Source organism: Micrasema longulum, unplaced genomic scaffold, assembly GCF_059751315.1.
Source record: "Micrasema longulum isolate JH-2025_06_02 unplaced genomic scaffold, ASM5975131v1 h1tg000744l, whole genome shotgun sequence".
Lineage (NCBI taxonomy): Eukaryota > Metazoa > Arthropoda > Insecta > Trichoptera > Brachycentridae > Micrasema > Micrasema longulum.
Genome location: NW_028277938.1, coordinates 375,574 through 395,000, shown reverse-complemented (window position 1 = coordinate 395,000; position 19,427 = coordinate 375,574). Strand labels below are relative to the sequence as shown.

Genomic DNA, 19,427 nt, shown 5'->3' with positions numbered 1-19,427 from the left:
CCAATGATAGTGATATATTTCCCGTTTACGTAAGTTAACTGACTAATCATCAGAACTCATCGAGAAGAAGGAGAAAAGAACTTGAGACGTCACACGCGGGGTAATTAAAAAAATTCAAAACTTTAAAAAATTATAGCGCTGATAATACGATACATAAAAAAAAATTGGCTTAGTTTATAGTCTAATAACAAATAAAAAAAAACACTGAATTTCCTCATCGATGCCGAAAAGTCAAAAAGTGTTATTTTATAAGAATCTGAAATAGGTAAAATTATAATAAAATTATTTTAGGATTTTTTTATTGGCAGTTTTACAGTTGTTTAATATGATTTGAAAATGCCTAAGACAACACAACTTTCTCATTCATAAAAATTAAGATATGAATAAATATGTCGATTTATAAATATTTTAAATGGACAGAACACATCGAATATATAACACAAAAAATTAGAAAACTTTCCCATATCTTTAAGTCAATACGTAACATCTTATCCCTAATTAAACTCAAGCAACTAAATTTTATTTTATGTAATTCAATTATAACTTATGGCATAATAGGATGGGGAGGCACTAATGAATCAATATTAAAAACTCTCGAATCTGCTCAAAAATCAATCATTAAAATACAATATTTGAGTTTGTCCAAATGTTCATAGACAAAAGACTGGATTTCACCCCCTCGGGGGTCATTAAGATTAACAAATTACAACAGGGATGGAGAATACCTTAAATAAGGGAATATGGAAGTCAAGGCATTTACAGGGCTTATGACCTGTCATTGGCTGGTTTAAGTGACCACTTTACACACTGTGTAACATTCACCATTTTGCCTATGTTTGAACATCCATATTTCTTCAATTCTTCCATCTGTTGATTTTAGTGAAGTTAAAGAGCTGAAACCTTTATTGTTGTGAAGAGATTCATCTGACTGAATTATTTTACATACTAGGCAACGCCTGAATACAATTTTTCAATTTTTAAACTTCTTCTTGGACCAGTTGGTTTCATTACAATATTTGAGTTTGTCCAAATGTTCATAGACAAAAGACTGGATTTCACCCCCTCAGTGTGTAAAGTGGCCACTTAAACCAGCCAATGACAGGTCATAAGCCCTGTAAATCCCTTGACTTCCATATTCCCTTATTTAAGGTATTCTCCATCCCTGTTGTAATTTGTTAATCATTAAAATACTTTTAAAAAAGCCCTTCATGTACCCCAGCGTCAAGTTATTTGAGGAATTCGAGATCTTAGATATAAGACAATTATATATTTTTAGAATAATAATGTTTGTGAAAGTAAACTATTCTATCAAATCCCAAAAGGAACACTCCCGCACTACCAGAAGTCAAACTAGAGGATGGGTCATGGGGTCTATCACAAACTCTGAATTCGGGCAAAGAAATTTCAGGTTTCTGGGCCCAAAAATATTCAATATGTTACTCAAAGATTGCAAAACCATGACCCGGATTCAATTTTACAAATTTGTAAAAAAATGGTTACTGGATTTAGGTCGAGAAAAATCGGAAAATTTACTAAAAATAAATTCCTAATAAATTAATATTGTATAACTGTTTAGTATATTGACAAGTACGTTTATTTTTGCATAAAAATGTCTGCCTTAAAACAGGTTGTACCTAGTTAGGCAGACTAGACATGATCCAGAGAAATCTATTACCTAAGTGTTTATGTAGTAGATAAAGTTATTGTTATTTTTGTCAAAAAACTTTGATTATTATTATTATTCTTTTAACCGTTAATTCATTTGTCCATGGTCCTGGATATACATAGATTCATTTATATAATGAATGGCATTATTATTAAAGTTGGTGATATAAAGCAGGTAGAGTTGATGAACTCTAAGATTGCACTCCAGACGGGAGACGGGAGAAAGGACATAGGTAAGTAAACAGCAATACATGTGAATGTACACTACCCACGCTGTACGTGTGTATAGGTCTAGTTACAGTCCAACAAACTTATCTGTAGAGTTGAAGAGGGCGCCACAGTAGAGTCAATTGACAGCTGTGTTGAACTGTACCTTTCTGAAAACTACCCCAATATTACAAAACGCAATTTTATAAAAATAATATATCCGTTTCAAATACCCTTAAAAAATATTCTCAAAGCATTAGTCAGTGAAAATTCTCGGTGTCATTGTAACCAGTGACCTGTTTCCTCGCTTTCGCGACATATTCGAGCCTGGTGTCTTCATAAATACATCGAATATCATAATAAAGGTACTAGTCTCGGACATGCCGCGAAAGCGATGAAACCTGTCACTGATTATTCCAAATTTATGGATAGAAAATTGCATTTTCAAAGTGACATTTAGATTGACAGATATATCATCAGAGGCGAAGAAACATTTTTAAAACGGGAATATGAAATTCTAGATATTTTCAGGGTTTACGATCTGTCATTGGCTTACGTAATCCCTTTACAATTATCCGTATATATGGTGATATTCCATGGGGATTCAATCCAGTACAATTCTATGAACATTTAAATGTGCTCAAAATATTATGGCATAAAAACAGAATATTATTGTGAACTTTGAGAATGGTAGTTCCTCGAAATTTCAGGTTGTGTACAACACAGTTAATTAGTCCATCATCTGGACTGATGAACAACACACGACATGATAACTTAGAAAAATATCAGCAGTATCCGAAAAGCCGTAAAAATATAAGAGCTTTACCGTGTCAAAAGCTGAACAGAATCTAATAGCGGAATAATCGAACCTCGTTTCCAAAACGGTGTCGTTAGTTCGAATAAAGTCGGTTCTACAGATAAGTTGGCGGCACTATAGTTGCGGCGGGGGTGGGTAGTGGGTAGTGGGTACTCACCGCGGGGTGGTGGTCCTGCTTCATGCCGGCCGCGGGGAGGGGGCTGGAGCCGGGCGCGGGGGAGCGCGGCGGGGGCGTGCTGGCCGGGGGGGCGGGCGCGCCTGCTGACCCCAGTAGGGAGGACTTGCGCCCGCGATAGCTCTGGAACACAAACGGCATTGTTACTCATTTAGGTACACATTACACATCCCGCCTATCTACTATCTGCACTCCTGTCTCCAAACTTCAAACTCCAAACCACGCCACTGGCCAAACCGATCAAGGCGAATCAGTTCATGTGACGGCCGAACTTTATCACTAGGGATTAGGATGATAATATCGGAATCGGCGATATTTCTTTGCCGATGCACTCATACGTTCCGAATTTCGCGCTTAAGAGAAAACGCCGACGTATTCCCGTATTTTTCCCTGGATTATAGCACTAGAGCAACGATTTTTTACACACCATAAATTTTTACCGTTGGAAAGTCTCCATCTTTTTAGCTTAAACGGTTTCTTATGGGAGCTAGGACCATCCAAAAACTCATAAAAGCGCCCATTTTTATCTGCCGTCCTCGGACGTACGGTATACATATGGTAAATAATTTTTAAAAACAGAAATCGTGCTGATACCATTCTGATATTCTTTCTTAAAAAAAAACCAAATCGATTCAGTTTTGGGGTACGGAAAACGAGACAGCGAAACTACGATTTTGTCGATTTCAGTTAGGCAAAATCAGTCAAAATCATGTCTTTTTTTACCTACTCAAAAAACCTTACATTATTATACACGGATTTTTAGGGGCAGACCACGAAACTTCAGAGGAACATTCCTCATGGTAAGCTTTGAAAAAAATTTCCAGTCATTCAAAAAAATAAATTGTAATCTCAAAATATAGTAAATCCTTAAATCCTCCGACAAGCAGTCCCTCCACAAACACCTACCCCTCTCCTACCCAGCCGCTTCCCTTGTCCGCGTCTGGTGCGTATCGCTTCGATGGTCAAATACGTTTTTGTCGCAATTTTTTTGCCTGGGAGGGGTAGGATGCTAGTCCGAGAAATGAAAGATTTGCTCCATTTGAGATTATATTTTTTTAATGACTTTTTGGAAAAAAAATATTAGGATTTTTTTTAAAGCTTACCATGAGGAATGTTTATCTGAAGTTTCACGGTCTAGCCCTGAAAAAGCATGTATAGACAGAAAATTTACAAAATATCAAAATATTATCACCCAATGTTTTTAATTTAAAAACGCCATAAATACTATCATTAATTTTTCACCGTATTATGGATAATTTTTATAGCGCCATTTTTGTAATAATCAGCTTAAGAGCTCTGTTTGTCTGTACTTATGCATTATTTGAATCACAAAAACATATTTTTAAATTGATAATAATCTGTACATTAACTTATATAACGTATGTACAGTAATACAATGAAGCAGATATTTCAAAATAGGTTTGGCCGAATGACACAATGTATTTTTCCATTTGTATATATTTTCTCGTTACATATTATTTTGATGGACAGCGCAAGCAGGTTACAGATTTTAATAGCGTAATACTCGACCGATTATTCGTCTTTACACGGAGCAACACGCCGCGTGTCTCCGTGACAACTTCACTCTTCAATTCATCATTACAAGATGTCCTTCGGAGTGCTGAGGTATTCTTTACAAATATAATTGTACCAGTAGCGACAATGTACATATTATATTTATTGTGTAGGCTATCCTCTGAACAAGGGCAAGTCTGCCATTACTAGTATCCTAAAGTGGATTTTTTATTATTTATAAGTAATAAGTACGCCGAAAGACGAATTTCTGGAGATAACAAACGAAAACCGAATTTGAATTCAAGAAAACGAAGAAAATGCAAATGATTAAGGAGAAAATTTATGAATAGGTATTTGAATTTTCGTTCACTCTTTCGCGGATGCCTTCCTAATATTGTGCGAAAAAGACAACTGCACGCCGGACTGATTACGCCTAACTAAAATCGACGTTTCGCTGTCCCGTTTCCCGCTCCCCAAAATTGAAACTCGATTGTTGTTGTTTGTTTCAAATGAAATACATTTAAAAGTAAGAAAACTTAGAGATCATGTAAGGCTGAGACAAGCATTATTGACAGAAAAAGAATCAGGAAAAGACTGCTGCATTGATTTGGACATGTAGAGTGTATGGGCAGCGAAATAACGGGAGAAGTATTTACGATGCTAATGTTGATGGGTGTAGAAATCAAGGAAGGCCGAGAAAGATATGATATATTAAGAGTATCGTAAGAAAATTTATTATGCACATTTTCTGTTTTTGAAAATCATTTATCGTATTTGTCTACCGTACGTCCGAAGACGGCAGATAAAACAAGGCGCTTTTTTGGGTTTGATGGGAAGTTAAAATGTATCTTCAATTGTATCTAAAATTAAGTTTTCTGTATGAAAAATACAATCCATTTCCAATTTTTTTCTCTAAACATGTTTAATTACCGGTTAGCGACGAAGGTACTTTAAATTTTCATACAAATATACAAACTTTCGTACATAAATATCGATATTAGTTTATACCGTCTCAGTATATACCGATGAAGATGGCCGTTCACAATCGGGGCCCCGGATGGTCCTAGCTCCCATAAGAAATAATTTAGCAAAACGATAGAGACACGCGAATGGTAAATATAGTGTATCAAAAATCACCGCTACGTCACCATAATCCAGGGAAGAAAATATGGGACACGTTAAATGAAGAAGTCGGCCAGCGTTTCCTCTCAGTGGCCTTTGTATGTGTGCGCGATAGAAAGGTTTTTTAATACAATATTCTAGTGCGCGACTGACAGAAGCGGAATTTGTATGTTCACTTGGTTTATATACAGACACTAACACATTAATATAGCCCGTCAAACATTCAAACGCGCTGTTTGAATGTAGTAGATAATTTTGACATATTGTGGATGCTGTTTGAATTTTTTTTCTTTTGCAATTTGGGTCTGATTGTTTTTTCTGTGCGACTGAAAACTGGACTGGCCTGTTGTGGTGCAAAAAGGCGTACAAATGAAGAATCATTTAATGAATATCTAATCGATCTGAGTATGTAATAAATGATTACATTTTTGTTCATTTTTATCCTAAGGAGTTATGCTGATTTTATTAATTTTTGAGTTTTGATGGGAAGTTAAAATGTATCTTTAATTTTATCTGCAAAGTAAAATTAAGTTTTCTGTATGAAAAGCAGAATATGCGTACAATTTTTTCTTCTAAACATGTTCAATTATAGGTTACCGACAAAGATACTTTAAATATTCATGTAAATATACTATTTTTTGTACACAAATATCGGTTTTTCTTTATAGACAGTCGAAGATGACTCTGTTAACTTCCCATTGTAATAGGGGCCCAGGTGTTCGAATAAAAACTGCGATACACAGAAAACGCAATAACCATCGTCCGTTATTATGTGCAGTAGTGTTACGGTACCTACGGGCTACGTGTTGTAACTAGCGACATCAATTGACGATTATAATCACGCGATAGTGTACTTAACGAATGTGCTATGTACTACTTATATACAAATGTATGTATTGGGTGTAAACATAAGTTGTGATCGGACCCAACAAAGTAGTCAATAGCGTATTCTCCTTCATTATTTTACAACAAACGAATCGATAGTTCATAGCATCTTCTTCGTACACTGCGCAAATATCGCAAGCAGCTTCGACAGCTTTATTCTCTCGACTGAACGCGAACAGAAGAAGATGTCGGAAATGCTCACTTTCGTCTACTTGACATTCCATTTTGAGGGCTAGTAATCAAATAAAACAATGCATGTAACGTAAAAGCAAACACAATATATTTTAAAGCAGAAATTTTTCTTTCAAATGACGTATGTTTATATAACATTTATCATGTTGTTCTACTTTTGGTACTTATTTTTCAATTTGGAAAAAAACTGACATTACTTGTGCTAACACCTAGCACAGTATATTTTAATTATGTGGACAACGCCACGAGCCGTGAGCAGTTTGGCCTTCTACTTATTAATTATTATGATAGTATACGAGTATGTACCGGATCGTAGTCCCCTGGTAGTGCAGCGAACTCACGGATCAGAGGTACGAGGTTCGAACACAGCTTCGTGGCTGGATTTCAGTTTTCAAGTACAGTTTTTTTCGACTATTTGGAAATGGCCCCAAAATTTAAATATTTATTAGGTAATTAATCTTACTAATACAATAGGACAATACTGCCATCATAAGTAAAAAGAGGTTATTTGCAAAAGTCATACGATATCACGCTTTTTATTATTTATCAACTTTAAGCAAATTTAAAAAAAATGTAAATAATCATACGAGTAAATGTAATGTATTCATTTTTAGATAGTTGTACAAATAAAATCTGAACATGTAGTTATTTTAAGTAAAAACAGTAGTCCTATGTGTCTAAAGCATAAAACCTGTGTGTGTCATATCTACACTGAGTTTTTGATTATGGAGTAGATATTGTGATATTTTTTATATATATTTTTATTTTATTTTATTTAAATCTTAAAATAGGGCACACATATCATACATATTGTTATGTGTGTTCTAATAATAACATTGCAAATATATTTAATTTATAAATTGTTTATCACATATGTCTTGACCATTATTTTAAATTTTGATGTTTTTTTCTTCATAAATATTTTTTTCCATTTCGTAATACTTTTTAATTGCTTTAAATAAAATTGAATTTTGTGACATTGCCTTTTTCCTAAATGGAAGTCTAATTTTGTTCTTTTCTCTAGTATTGTGATTGTGTTCATGCTGGTTCCGATCAATTTTTTTCCAAAATTCTGTTTTTTTATTAGAGTTTATAATTTATTCATTTATTTTACTTTATTTTAGATAGATATAGATATTGCTGTAGATATTGTGATATTGCTTCTTCTTCTTCTTCTGGGGCCTTGTCGGATCTCCCCGACGTAATCCCGTGATGTTTCTTAAAAATCTTTAAAACATTATATGGTTTTTTGTACTGAAATATTTTTTTACAGCTCATTGCTACAACTAGCGGACCCGCCAGACGTTGCCCTGCCCGAACGTTGGCTTCCCTGCTATTAGCTTGAAAAAATACTTTTCATTGATAAGTAGGTACCTAACTACTTGTTTGTGATTAAATTCCAAAACATAAAATAAATATTCTTTCAAATATAGCATTCTTTTTGCAAACGTCAAACTCCGGTCGTCTCACCAACAAAGGGGTGTACTTATGTAGGAATACGATTTTTAAAAATGTATCGAACTTAATATTATTATAGTGATACCAAAAATCCAATAAAAAGAAACAAATGGGTAGAAATTATAAGGAATTTAAGGAAAGAATCTGATTGAGATCCACAAAAAACAAATGCTGTTTGTAAACATTTAAAAACAAACTTTTTTTTATACACAAAAAAACAACATCTTTCAATTTTTTGCAAATGCATTCTCCTTGAATGCAACCCTGGTAGATCGATGAATTAAACATTTATGCTCCTAACTTATTTTTTACATATTCAATTGAATATTTTAATATCTACGAACACGCACAGCGCAAAGATCTATGTTTCTCTGAAAACCGCACGTAAATCTGTTAAGCCGTTTAGGAGTAGTACGGTGACATCACACGTACAGAGGAATTATATATATAAAGATGGTTAAAAATTTCTTGTAGAACATTACATCATACTCATTTTGTGCTTTTTGACAAGAAGCTGCCTTTTTGCTTTTGACGGCAGCATAGGTCCGATGCTGGGACAGGACAATATTTGAACTTAGTTATGCAGAAAGGAGCTAGCCATAGAGAAGTGAAACTGAGATAATAGCACTTTTCTGAAAAGAGTGTCAAATTAATCAAATCAAATCAAATCAAAAAAAGTAATCAAATCTATACAACAGTTAAAAAAAATTTAACTTTGACAAATGATAAATAATGCATACATTCATTTTTATTAAAATACAAAAAACATTTTAATTCGGTATTTGACCACTTTTAATGATTTTTAAAGTCTGGCTGACGTCACAACCCAAGATGTGCAGAAAACAGCCAGCCCTAGCAAAACTCTGATGCATGTTTTGTCATTATGTATTGAACATGATATTTTACATTTATATTAGAGTACTTAATTGTAAAGAATCGCTTAATAAGTTTGTTACAGTAATTTTAAAACTAATTTGATTATGTGTTTAAGGAATTTCGATGATTTTTTAAAGTTTCACACAACCTAAAATATGCATTTTGCAGAAAACAGCCAGGTCTAATTTTGAGTGATACCTTATTCAAACTTTGAACCTATGAGGCGACATTCTGTATTAAAACATATTTTTTTATTACAGGTATTTTCAAATTAATGAATTTATAAAATTAAAATACTTATGTATTATCCACTTTAATTTATTTCAGATAACTACATTTCTGGAGGCATTAATCTTCCAATCAGCATCTATGCCGTAAGATTTTTCTAGCGCTGTGGGTGTTCTGAAAATTGAGAAATGTCGATTTTGTGATCAACACTATTTTCAGAGGGTGATTATTACAGGCTGTTTTTAGCAGAACATAGAATTGACCTTACTGCACCCGATAGCACCAATATCCATTTTTCCACAATTGTGGACTGGCTGCTTTCTGCACAACTACGTTCATTTCATTGTCCCCGTGTAAACGCTACTTTGTACTGTCCACCACAGAGTGAGTGATAATAATCACAATAACAATATACATCTCGCATCGCTGCTTATTGACCGTTGATACTAAAGTTACAAGTATTCTGAGTATTACTTGTAAATATACAGGGTGGCCGGAGTAGTAACGTCCAAAGGAAAAATGTAGGTGCTTTATATTAAGGGGTATCCGAATCACCCTCATGTATGTTCCGCGATTATGCGTAGTTTTCGACCAGATCGGTTTTTTTTTTAATTTCTGGAAGTTTTTTTCAGGATTTTTTTTGTAACTCATTTGTTTCAAATTGTACTTTCACGCATAAAATAATCAGCTTCGTAACATTAATGGAAGCTACAAATGTTTTGACCTAAAATGCAAAATTTATGTTCGAGCAAGTCAGACTTGAACTTTCAACTTAAAATTTAAAATAGGCTATTCCTTAGTTTCTGAGTAACTTAAAAAAACTGTGTTAGACTCAAAGCTTTTGTAATAATACAAAAGAAGTAGTACTTAAAAGGCTACTATATGCTGACCTTCGAAGATACTGAGGTGGAAAATTCCTAAGGACAATTATGATAGAAAGTGTGTAAACTAACAAAAATAACTGTTAGAGACAAAATAACGACACGAGTAGCAGTAAACACAATGTGAAAATGACTGAGGAGACTTCCACCTCAGTATCTTTAAAGGCCGATCTCAGCGAATAAAAGCCTATTAAGTACTACTTCTTTTGTGTTATTACAAAAGCTTAGAGTCAAACGCAGTACTAAAGTTACTCAGAAACTAAGGAATCGTATTTTTAGATAAAGTCTGACTCGCACGAACTTAAATTCCGCATTTTAGGTCAAAATTTTTGTAGCTTCCATTGACGTTAGAAACTTATTATTTTATGCGTGAAAGTACAATTTGAAACAAATGAGTTACAAAAAAAAATCCTGAAAAAACCTTCCAGAAATTAAAAAATATATAACTCGAAAACTACGCAAAATCGGGGAACATACATGGGGGTGATTCGGATACCCCTCAATATGAGACCCCTATATTTTCCCTTTGAACGTCACTTCTCCGGCCACCCTGTATATGTGGCAAGACGCAAGACGTGAGTAGAGCGCCACACGTCATGTCGTATTGTATCCCTGACCTATACATCGTACATCTTGCTATCGTAAATCTGTATACACGCGCCTCCACACTTAGCGCCATTGTATCTTCTACTGAAAATAATATGTTTATTTACTGAAATTTATTTATTACTTATAAGTTAAATAAATTATATAAATAACACAGCTAAAATAAATACATTTATCATACAGACTAAACGATAAAAAATACAGACACAAGCAAAAAGCGAGAATTGTATTTTTCATAATTATTTTTTTCAAATAGGTAATATCAGTAATCACCACTCAGCTTTAAAAACAGTTTTACAAAGATTTCCAATAAAATAACAGGTTGATACTCAGTTTTGTAGACCAATAACCGAGTTCATCGCTCTCGCAACATCTTTCGTAATACGTCCCTTTTAAAATCGTTTTACTTTTCCATTTTTGCTAAGGTTAAAAATACATTTAAGAATTTAATCAAGAGTTCATGGAGAGCAGAGTTTAGAATTCAGCATGTGTCCGGGCGGATGAAGAATACAGTTCTGTGTGTGAAATAGAACCAGAATAGGTAGAGGTGGCTGCTCTCAGGTAATCCTGAAAAAGGAAATCGAGTGGAGAAACGCTCGCCTCGTAGTGTAGTGGTTGGCGCATTAGCCTACTATGCTTGAGGTCCCGAGTTCGATTCCTGGGAAGGTTGAAATTAAATATTTGTTTTTACAAGTGGTTATACACTGAAGTATTTCATCTTCCCCGAAGCGTGAGACCGATCGCCTTGCCTTCCTGTAACGAGATACGACGCATTTTATTTAAGAATGCAGTGCTCCATCGGGTGCGGATAGGGGTTTGATGATGATGACCTATTTGTAAGATCTCGGAGTGAAATCTAGATCAGATAGTATGTAATTAGTACTACACCACCATCATTTTACCTTCAGTAAGTTTCTATGTCCGCAATAAAACTTATTAAATAGCTTCTATGTATTTGATTTAAAAAAAAAAATATGGCCTTTTCACCTCTCAATTCGGGTTTTCTGGCCACATGTATTTGATTTGAAATGAGTATTCAAAGCTTACAATAAATAATAAATACTTACTGCACGAACTTCATTGCTTATCTGCCTAAGATGTATTCACAAACGGCTTTATTTTAATAAATTTTCACAACATAAAATATTTTTTTTAATGCCTAACTTATCGTATTATTTCTGTAGTTTGGATCTAAAAGAGCTGATGTGAGATTTCACATTTTTCTTGCAAACATTTTGTAGAAGGTCGATGTCAGTAAGAAAACATATATACTTTACTATTAATATTAATTTTGACGAATATTAATAAAATAAAAAACATATAAGAGTTCATTATAATAGCCACAAGTAAGTAATGACTTTTTTCCTGTAATATTACAATTTACGACATCGGCCCTTTTAGATCCAACTCAGACATTTATTATGCCTACAGATACCTATGTAGACTTTAGTCAGGTATTTACATAGCTGACGCCCTGTCATCACAACAAGACCAAGGATGTTCTCCGTTTGTTGGAATACACATTATAATATAGTATTGCAGGCTCACTTCAGTGAACTAACTGACATTTTAATGGTGGAGTAAACTAATTGCTTATATTGCGTTTCTGTAATCAGTATAATCCACAATCTGTTTTTCCTGGTCCTTTATGTACTAAACATCCGTGTTAATATTTTTAAATAGGCAAAAAGCTCATATTTAAACTTTTATTTATTTTTTATTTATACATCATATAATACAAAGTATTTTACAAGTATAATACGTTGAATTACATTCCCGGGAGTTACAACTCAATTCGGGACATATATAATGTTAAGATTAAAAAAAATAACACACATTGAGAACAAAGAAACAAAGCAAGTTTAGCACCTTTATAAGTAAATATAGCACAACAATATGTACGCCAAAAACCTTTCCTTACACAAGCAGAATAAATATATTTAAAAAAACGCTTTCAAGAATAAAAAAAAATAGTAGTGAATCTTTAAAAAAAAAAAAAGTAGATAAGGTCATTAACATCACATGCCATGCAGATGATGCAGCCATAGTGATGATGAGGACATATCCATCTCAGTTAGTAAACATCTGGATGCCTAAGAAATGTCGTATAGTAAAATGAACACATGATTATTAGAAACATAATTTGGATATACAAAACGTGTGTCAGACCGATCATGGTGTATACAATAGAGGCGAGGATAGATGGAGAGAAAAAAAAATACAAAAAACCAAGTAGAAAAACTAAATAAAAAAACCAAATAACTGCTCAGAACGTCAGAGATGAATGTACTAAAGGCAATCGTAGGGACGGAATTGCGATACCCAGTGCATAGTAAATAGATTATGGAGAGATGACGTCAATAATTCCATTAATGGACAGCTCCAAAATCCCCTATACCATTGCCCACGAAATCTCGACCGTTTGCCGTCTGCCCGGAAGACCACCAAGGAGAGGGAAGAACAGCTGAAACTCAAAAGTCTCGGGAGTTAGCTTTTAGCTGATACCAAATTAATCGATCTCAACCGAGAAGAAGAATAAGCTTTCAGAAATAATTTTCACTCTGATCTTCCAAGAAAAGGTTAAGGTAGAAGGCCTTGAGAGCCACGCTTTGCAATTTACGCATTTCATTTTTATTTGATTACAAAAGTTTTACCATTTCGTCAGTTGGCTCACTTCACCTGCAATGGGCTCGTATATACGTTGCTAAATATAATTATTGAAAATCCTCGCTTCGGATAGGTAAATAGGTGGACGTGGACGGTCGGCCTGAAAAACATACTTTGTTATTGAACGGAATCGGAATGGGGAACCTATTTCCTGCGGGCAAACTAGGCAGGCATTAGGTATAACCATGACCCATAAAAAATATCACTACCATATTGAAAATCAGCGGCGCGGAAATAAGCTCGCATTAAATAAAGGCAATTGAAGTTTGCGAACCTTTTGATATTATTTTTAGGTAATACTCTGACGGGGGCAGCTACCGTTCTCTGGAAATATGAAATTTCTTCGGAATTCCCAGGTGTGCAGGTTTTTATGCACCCGTGTGCCTCCGGACGTGTATTGTAAATATAATGACGGATACTTGAGTATTCCATTGTTTATTATTTAGAGATATGCGTTATGTGAGAATTCTTCATTATCTCGAATGCGCGGCTACTTGGATAGTGAAAATACTTCGCTACTAAGCTCGCTACTTGCTACAACACGCATCATAATATATTATTTGGAACGATTTATTATAACTTTTTTACATTATTTAATTAAGTTTCAAACTGATTTACTTTTCGTTCGCATCGTTTCCATTTAAATGTAATCACCGGGTTTTTAAAAACTCTAAAAATATGTATCCACCAACCCGCGATTGAATGTGTTAGAAATACCCAGATTTGAAAACGAGGTAGCTATTTTAGAATTATTAGTAAGGGAAATTAACGTGAATAATTATTTTTTATACACAGAAAGTTAGTTGATTCACTTTAAAAAGAACGGAAAAACAAGACCAAACCATCGCGCCGTTTCTCAGTAGGGGTAGGCAGAGAGGATAGAACGCCATATCACTATATCTTTGCATACAGACCTCGCTTCCTCCACATTCATAGATCTTCTCATGCACGCACGCCGATTATTTTTGGCATGTTCATCTTCAAGTATTTGATAATTATATTTTTTTTTAAACATTTAACTTAATTCCTTGATCAGCACAGCACAAACTATGGCTTGCAGGTACTGATGTCCCGATTGCGTAGTATTGTAAACTTGAGACAAGATCTGGACTTTTTGGGGTAAGTCTAGATTTAAACAACCACTAAAATAGACCAGATCACGCCTCAAAGTCGTTTTTTTTAAATTTTGTCCTAGCTTTAAATTTTAAAGATGTGGTTTATTTTAATCGTACCTGTATATTAACAAATTAAAGGTATTTTACTGTAACTAAATGGACTGAACAAGTCTGTAAGTAAATAAAAGAAAATCGGTGAAAATCATAAATTTGAAGTAAACGGGTTTAATTATATTTTTAAATAAAAATTATCCGCTCTAAACTTTTCGCTGGCAAGGAAAAAGCGGGTAAGACACGACGTGATCATGAAAATGAGTAATAAGTAGGAATAATTAGTACCCGGCTAAGAATATCGCCTTATAGGTACTCGGTAGTATGTAGTTAATAGTTGCGCGCACGGATACCTACCTTCCGCGCGTGTAAATATTACATAATTATTATCTACTTCCAGTCAGTATACCTACCACTTATTAAACTAAACAGAAAAATGTAAAATACGTACCAACCTAGACTGCTCGATAGGGCGATATTCGATGTCACAAGTAAATAAAGCTACGAAGCACCGAAAGAGGTTATGTCAACACGACGCACTGAATCACCAAATAGTATAAAAATATCTCAACCTTTTATTCGCCGGTACGACGATTAATGCGGTATTTATAAACACGTATTCAGGGTCTCCTAGCACATCACTACCGAAAAACGAACCCGCACGATTCGCGATTTGTATTTACTATCACTAGACAGCTCTCTCATTGCTGACACATGTCGCGATTTCCCCCCCTGGCGAGCATTTTACGATTTTACTACGAACCGATTCAAAAATTCGAACGTGATTCGATAATCAGCTTTTAGGCGGGAAAGGGATATCTACTGTCGGCGTTTACGTTGGCAACGCCGGAACACACGCGTGAGAGTGAAGCCGCGAAGCCACGGGAAATATTCGACAAACTTTTCAAAACGGTGAACGTGCATAGAAGAAAACTTCGCGGACTGCGTCGCCCGTCGCTAGAAGGAAACGTTCGTCAGTGCCGCGCGAGGTGGCGCGGGTGGCGGGGGTACGGCTGCTCCGACTCCGCACTCCCCGCGGTCCCGCGCGCAGCCAGCTCCCGTCCCAGACGGTCGGGACAACGCGCCCACGAAGAAAAGTGCGCCGCTATTCCGTCACCCTCGTACCTGTTTAGCCGAACCTTTTTACTATTTTCCGTGCTATCTTCCGCGGCGCTTATTACGCTGAAGATAGTCCACTACTAACGCCATGTTGAAAATACGAATTATAAACATTCGCAGCGCGTTAAATATTTTTTTTTACTAAATATAATTTAGCATTTTCAAAATGTGTAAAATTTTTAGTAATTCTTAAAAAATAGTTACAAATAAACTGATACGAATTTTACCTTACGGAAAACGTATTACACATCATCCCCCTTCGTTGCCACCTTAGAAAATTTTAATATTCGTATGCAAATTGTTGAGAGCGGAGTTTTAAAACTTTGATTGCATTTCCACCGTCATGACACGGGTACCAGAGTGCCTTAATTAGAAATCTAGAGAGATGGGGAAATAACTGGTAAAGCTTAAGAGGAAACGAGGTGTGACTTTTCTTCATACAAACGTATTCCCATATTTTCTCCGTGGATTATAGAACCGGAGCAGTGATATTTTTACATACGATAAATATTTACCATTGGCGTGTATCTCTATAGTTCTATTTGTTTAATAAATTGTTTCTTTTACTAGGAACATCCAAAACCCATTAAAACGCCCAGTGTTATCTGGCGTCTTCGTACGGTACACAAATATGAAAAATAATTTTGAAAAACGAAGGACACAGAAAAGTTTATTCTGATACTCTTTCTAAAAAAAAATCGGTTCCGATTTGGGGTGTGAAAAACGGGATAGCGAAACCTTGATTTTGTCGATTTTTGCTAGGCATAATCATTCCGACGTGCAATTGTCTTTTTCGCATAATATCAGAGAGGCATCTTTGCAGATGCTTAGGTCTTGCGAGAGTGACAGAAAAATATATATTCATTTTAAAAAAACTACCACCGCATATCCTCTTAAGGCAACTTTCGCGGAGGTGGGCACCTAATATGCATAATATTGCGTAGGTATAAAGTTCCTACCTGTTATGTAAATAATCATCACCATAAATCTCTATCCGCACCTGAGCATATGCATCTGCATTGGTAATGTAACGTACCTCGGTCATTAGTTGCATAAAGTAGGGTGATCAGCCTCACGCTTTAGGCGCCCGTTCAGTGACAATGACATATTACAGTGTATAAACACCTTTGAAACAAAAAAATCATATGGACCTTACTAGGAAACGAACCTGAAACCTCAAGTATGGTACGCGAATGTGCTAATCTCTCAACAGCAAGACGGACTTTTTTCCACTTGATTTCCCTTTTTTTTACCTGAGATTCTATTATATTATTTATGTTTTTTTCTTATTTACATAAGGTATGTTAACGTCGTTTTCTGTTTCCAGACGGATGAAGAATACAGTTCTGTGTGCGAAATAGAGCTAGAACCCTGGACGAGTGCTTTCGAATTGATGGATACTCTTAGGTAAAAATTCTAAAAAAGGAAACTGAGTGGATATAAGCCCGCCTCTAGTTATCGGTTAACGCGTTCGGCACCTTGTTTGAGGTCCTGCGTTCGATTCCTGCCAAGATGGACATCAAATATTGTTTTATAAGGTGGCTCTACACTGAAGCATTTCATAGTTTCTGGACTGGCACCTGAATCGTAAGACTGATCACCTAACATTTAATATAAGATCAAGATACTCTGCAATTGGAGCGCCAACACAGTGCCCAATGCACCACTGGGTGTGGATGGGGAAATGTTGATGATATTAACTTTGTATGAAAACGACTTCACAAAACAAAATTACGGAAGAGAAAATATTTGTACTGAAGCCTTTTGTCCGAAAAAAAATCGCTCTGCCGAAAAACATAACATGATCCATAACACAAAACAGTATTAATAAATTATTTGTTATTCAACGATTTTGAATATCATAATACGACTTTTTATGATTCTAACGGTAATATATATAACAAAATTAACCGAGTGAACTTGCATTATAAGTTATAAGGCTTCACCGTTTGGAAAACGTAGCCACGGTGACTTCGTACCCGAGCCGACCGAAACCGAAGTTTTCCGAAAGATAACTTGTTTTATTATCACAGAGTAAACCTTATACAACGTTAGCGGCGCGTCAAAATCTTCGAAATTTAAATACAAATCATGCATACCTAATATTTACAATTAGAATTTAGAATGCTTTCGGTCATTGTGACGTCATGGGAAGTGAAGAAATTTTGAATTTTAAAAAACATTGATGTCTTTTTTCAGTACTTGATTATTAAACGTGATTTGATTCAGTTTTCACGCAGCGCGATTTCTTAATAAATGTAAAATTGAAATAAAGCGATCCAAGTCAATAAACCAATTCTCTAAAAATGAATAAATGTTCTTAACCAACTAATTATTTGCCGATTTTTACATTTTAAAATGAAAATTCTTTCAATAATATTTTTAACGTGTTTTAATCATTGTAGATAAGTAATGTATTATCTCACTAGGGAGTTTATTTTGATATATTATTATATGTTAAAATGGAACGGGTTGTGGTCTTGTGGCTACTGTCGCGGACTCGCGGTTTAGAGTCCGAGGTCCGAATCCTGCTCTTAAACAACTTGGTTTCCATTTTCTAATAGCGAGTTATTTACAACTTGTTGAAAATGTTCCCTAAATAAAGATATTTGGGTTAAACATAAAAATGCAAACACATGTATTTTTTAAATAAATGTTTGTCGCAAATAGCGATATGTCGTTCATATTGGAGTTCTGGTGCCGACCCTTACGTATGGAATTAGAAAAAGAAGGTTGAAAGCAGACTAGTTGCTGTCTAAATGCGATCTTTCAGGCGAATGTGTGTTAAAACTACGTATGATAAGTGCACTAATGTCGAGATCCGTGAATTATGTAAGGCTAGTATAAGTACTATAAGCAGTCTCAAAAAAATTAAGAAATTAGTTCTGCGTTGGTTTGGAAATGTAGAGTGAATGGGCGGCGAAAGAACGGCTAAAAAGATTTACTTTTGGAATGCTGATGGATGCAGATAACGAGGAAGACCGAGAAAGACTTGGAATGCAGAGAAAGCGAGGTATGTATGCAAATACAGAGTGATATGGTTGAGAGATATTCTGTTAATAAAAGTAACTATAAACACACCTATGAGCTAGTGATATTTCTTGATTAATAATACCAAAAAGCTAGGAAAAGAAGAATTATGAACATCTGGGTATGTCCAAATCATTGCAAACGAATTCTGAATTTTTCCCCGACGCATGACGGAATATAAGATATATTTTCATCAGAGATGAAGACCTTGAGAATATAGAGGTTAAGGCATTTACAGAGCTTATGATCTTTCATCGGGTAAGTTAAGTCATAACTTTCCACACTGAGTAACATTAATTATTTTGCTTCCCAAATATGTAGTTTACTTCCATATTCACGAATGGCATTTTTCCGTTCTCTATATATGCTTGATTCGAAAATTATATTTCACATGCGTGTTGGCCCACTATGGTTCTTCAGAATGAAAGTGTGGAGGAAATACAGCTGATGACAGATTTTTAACAAGTTTTTTAAATACCTAGATTTCCATATTATTATCAGCTTCAAATAGATATATAATATCTAGCTTATATCAACAAAATGGTTATTGGATATACAATAAAGCAATGTTTGTCTTCTCTGTTTATATTTTTTGGAAACTGCCAGCCATTATAAAATAAATATTTTCAGCTTAGTTAGTCGATTATTGTATTTTTTAATACCACACGCATACAGATTTAAACGGAACTCGCATAATATAATTTCATATTATGTAGGTACTCGAACACCGTGACTATACGTCCATTGTTATTTCATGGGAATTATTAAATATTTTGTTGTAATCATGATGAAATTTTACTTGTTTATTTTATCACAAA

The 19,427-nt window shown here is 34.8% G+C and overlaps 1 protein-coding gene and 1 long non-coding RNA gene across 4 annotated transcripts in view; one reads left to right on the top strand and one right to left on the bottom strand.

Annotated features, from left to right (window-relative positions):
• Tet (Ten-Eleven Translocation (TET) family protein) overlaps nt 1-19,427 on the bottom strand; it is a 102,270-nt gene that overhangs the window by 8,939 nt on the left and 73,904 nt on the right. The window contains exons 1-2 of one of the 3 annotated variants that reach the window (XM_088230249.1): nt 14,916-15,507; nt 2,847-2,987 (exon numbers count right to left, since the gene is read on the bottom strand). In XM_088230249.1, the coding sequence (XP_088086375.1) occupies nt 2,847-2,870 (24 nt within the window). In that variant the 5' untranslated portion in view covers nt 2,871-2,987; nt 14,916-15,507. Of the gene's footprint in view, nt 1-2,846; nt 2,988-14,911; nt 15,508-19,427 lie in introns of those variants that run through there. The other 2 variants (XM_088230248.1, XM_088230247.1) reach the window with 2 other exon arrangements.
• Nucleotides 5,783-8,027, top strand: LOC148279247 (uncharacterized). The gene is made up of 2 exons (XR_015822944.1): nt 5,783-7,317; nt 7,666-8,027. It is a non-coding gene; the product is annotated as an uncharacterized LOC148279247 (long non-coding RNA).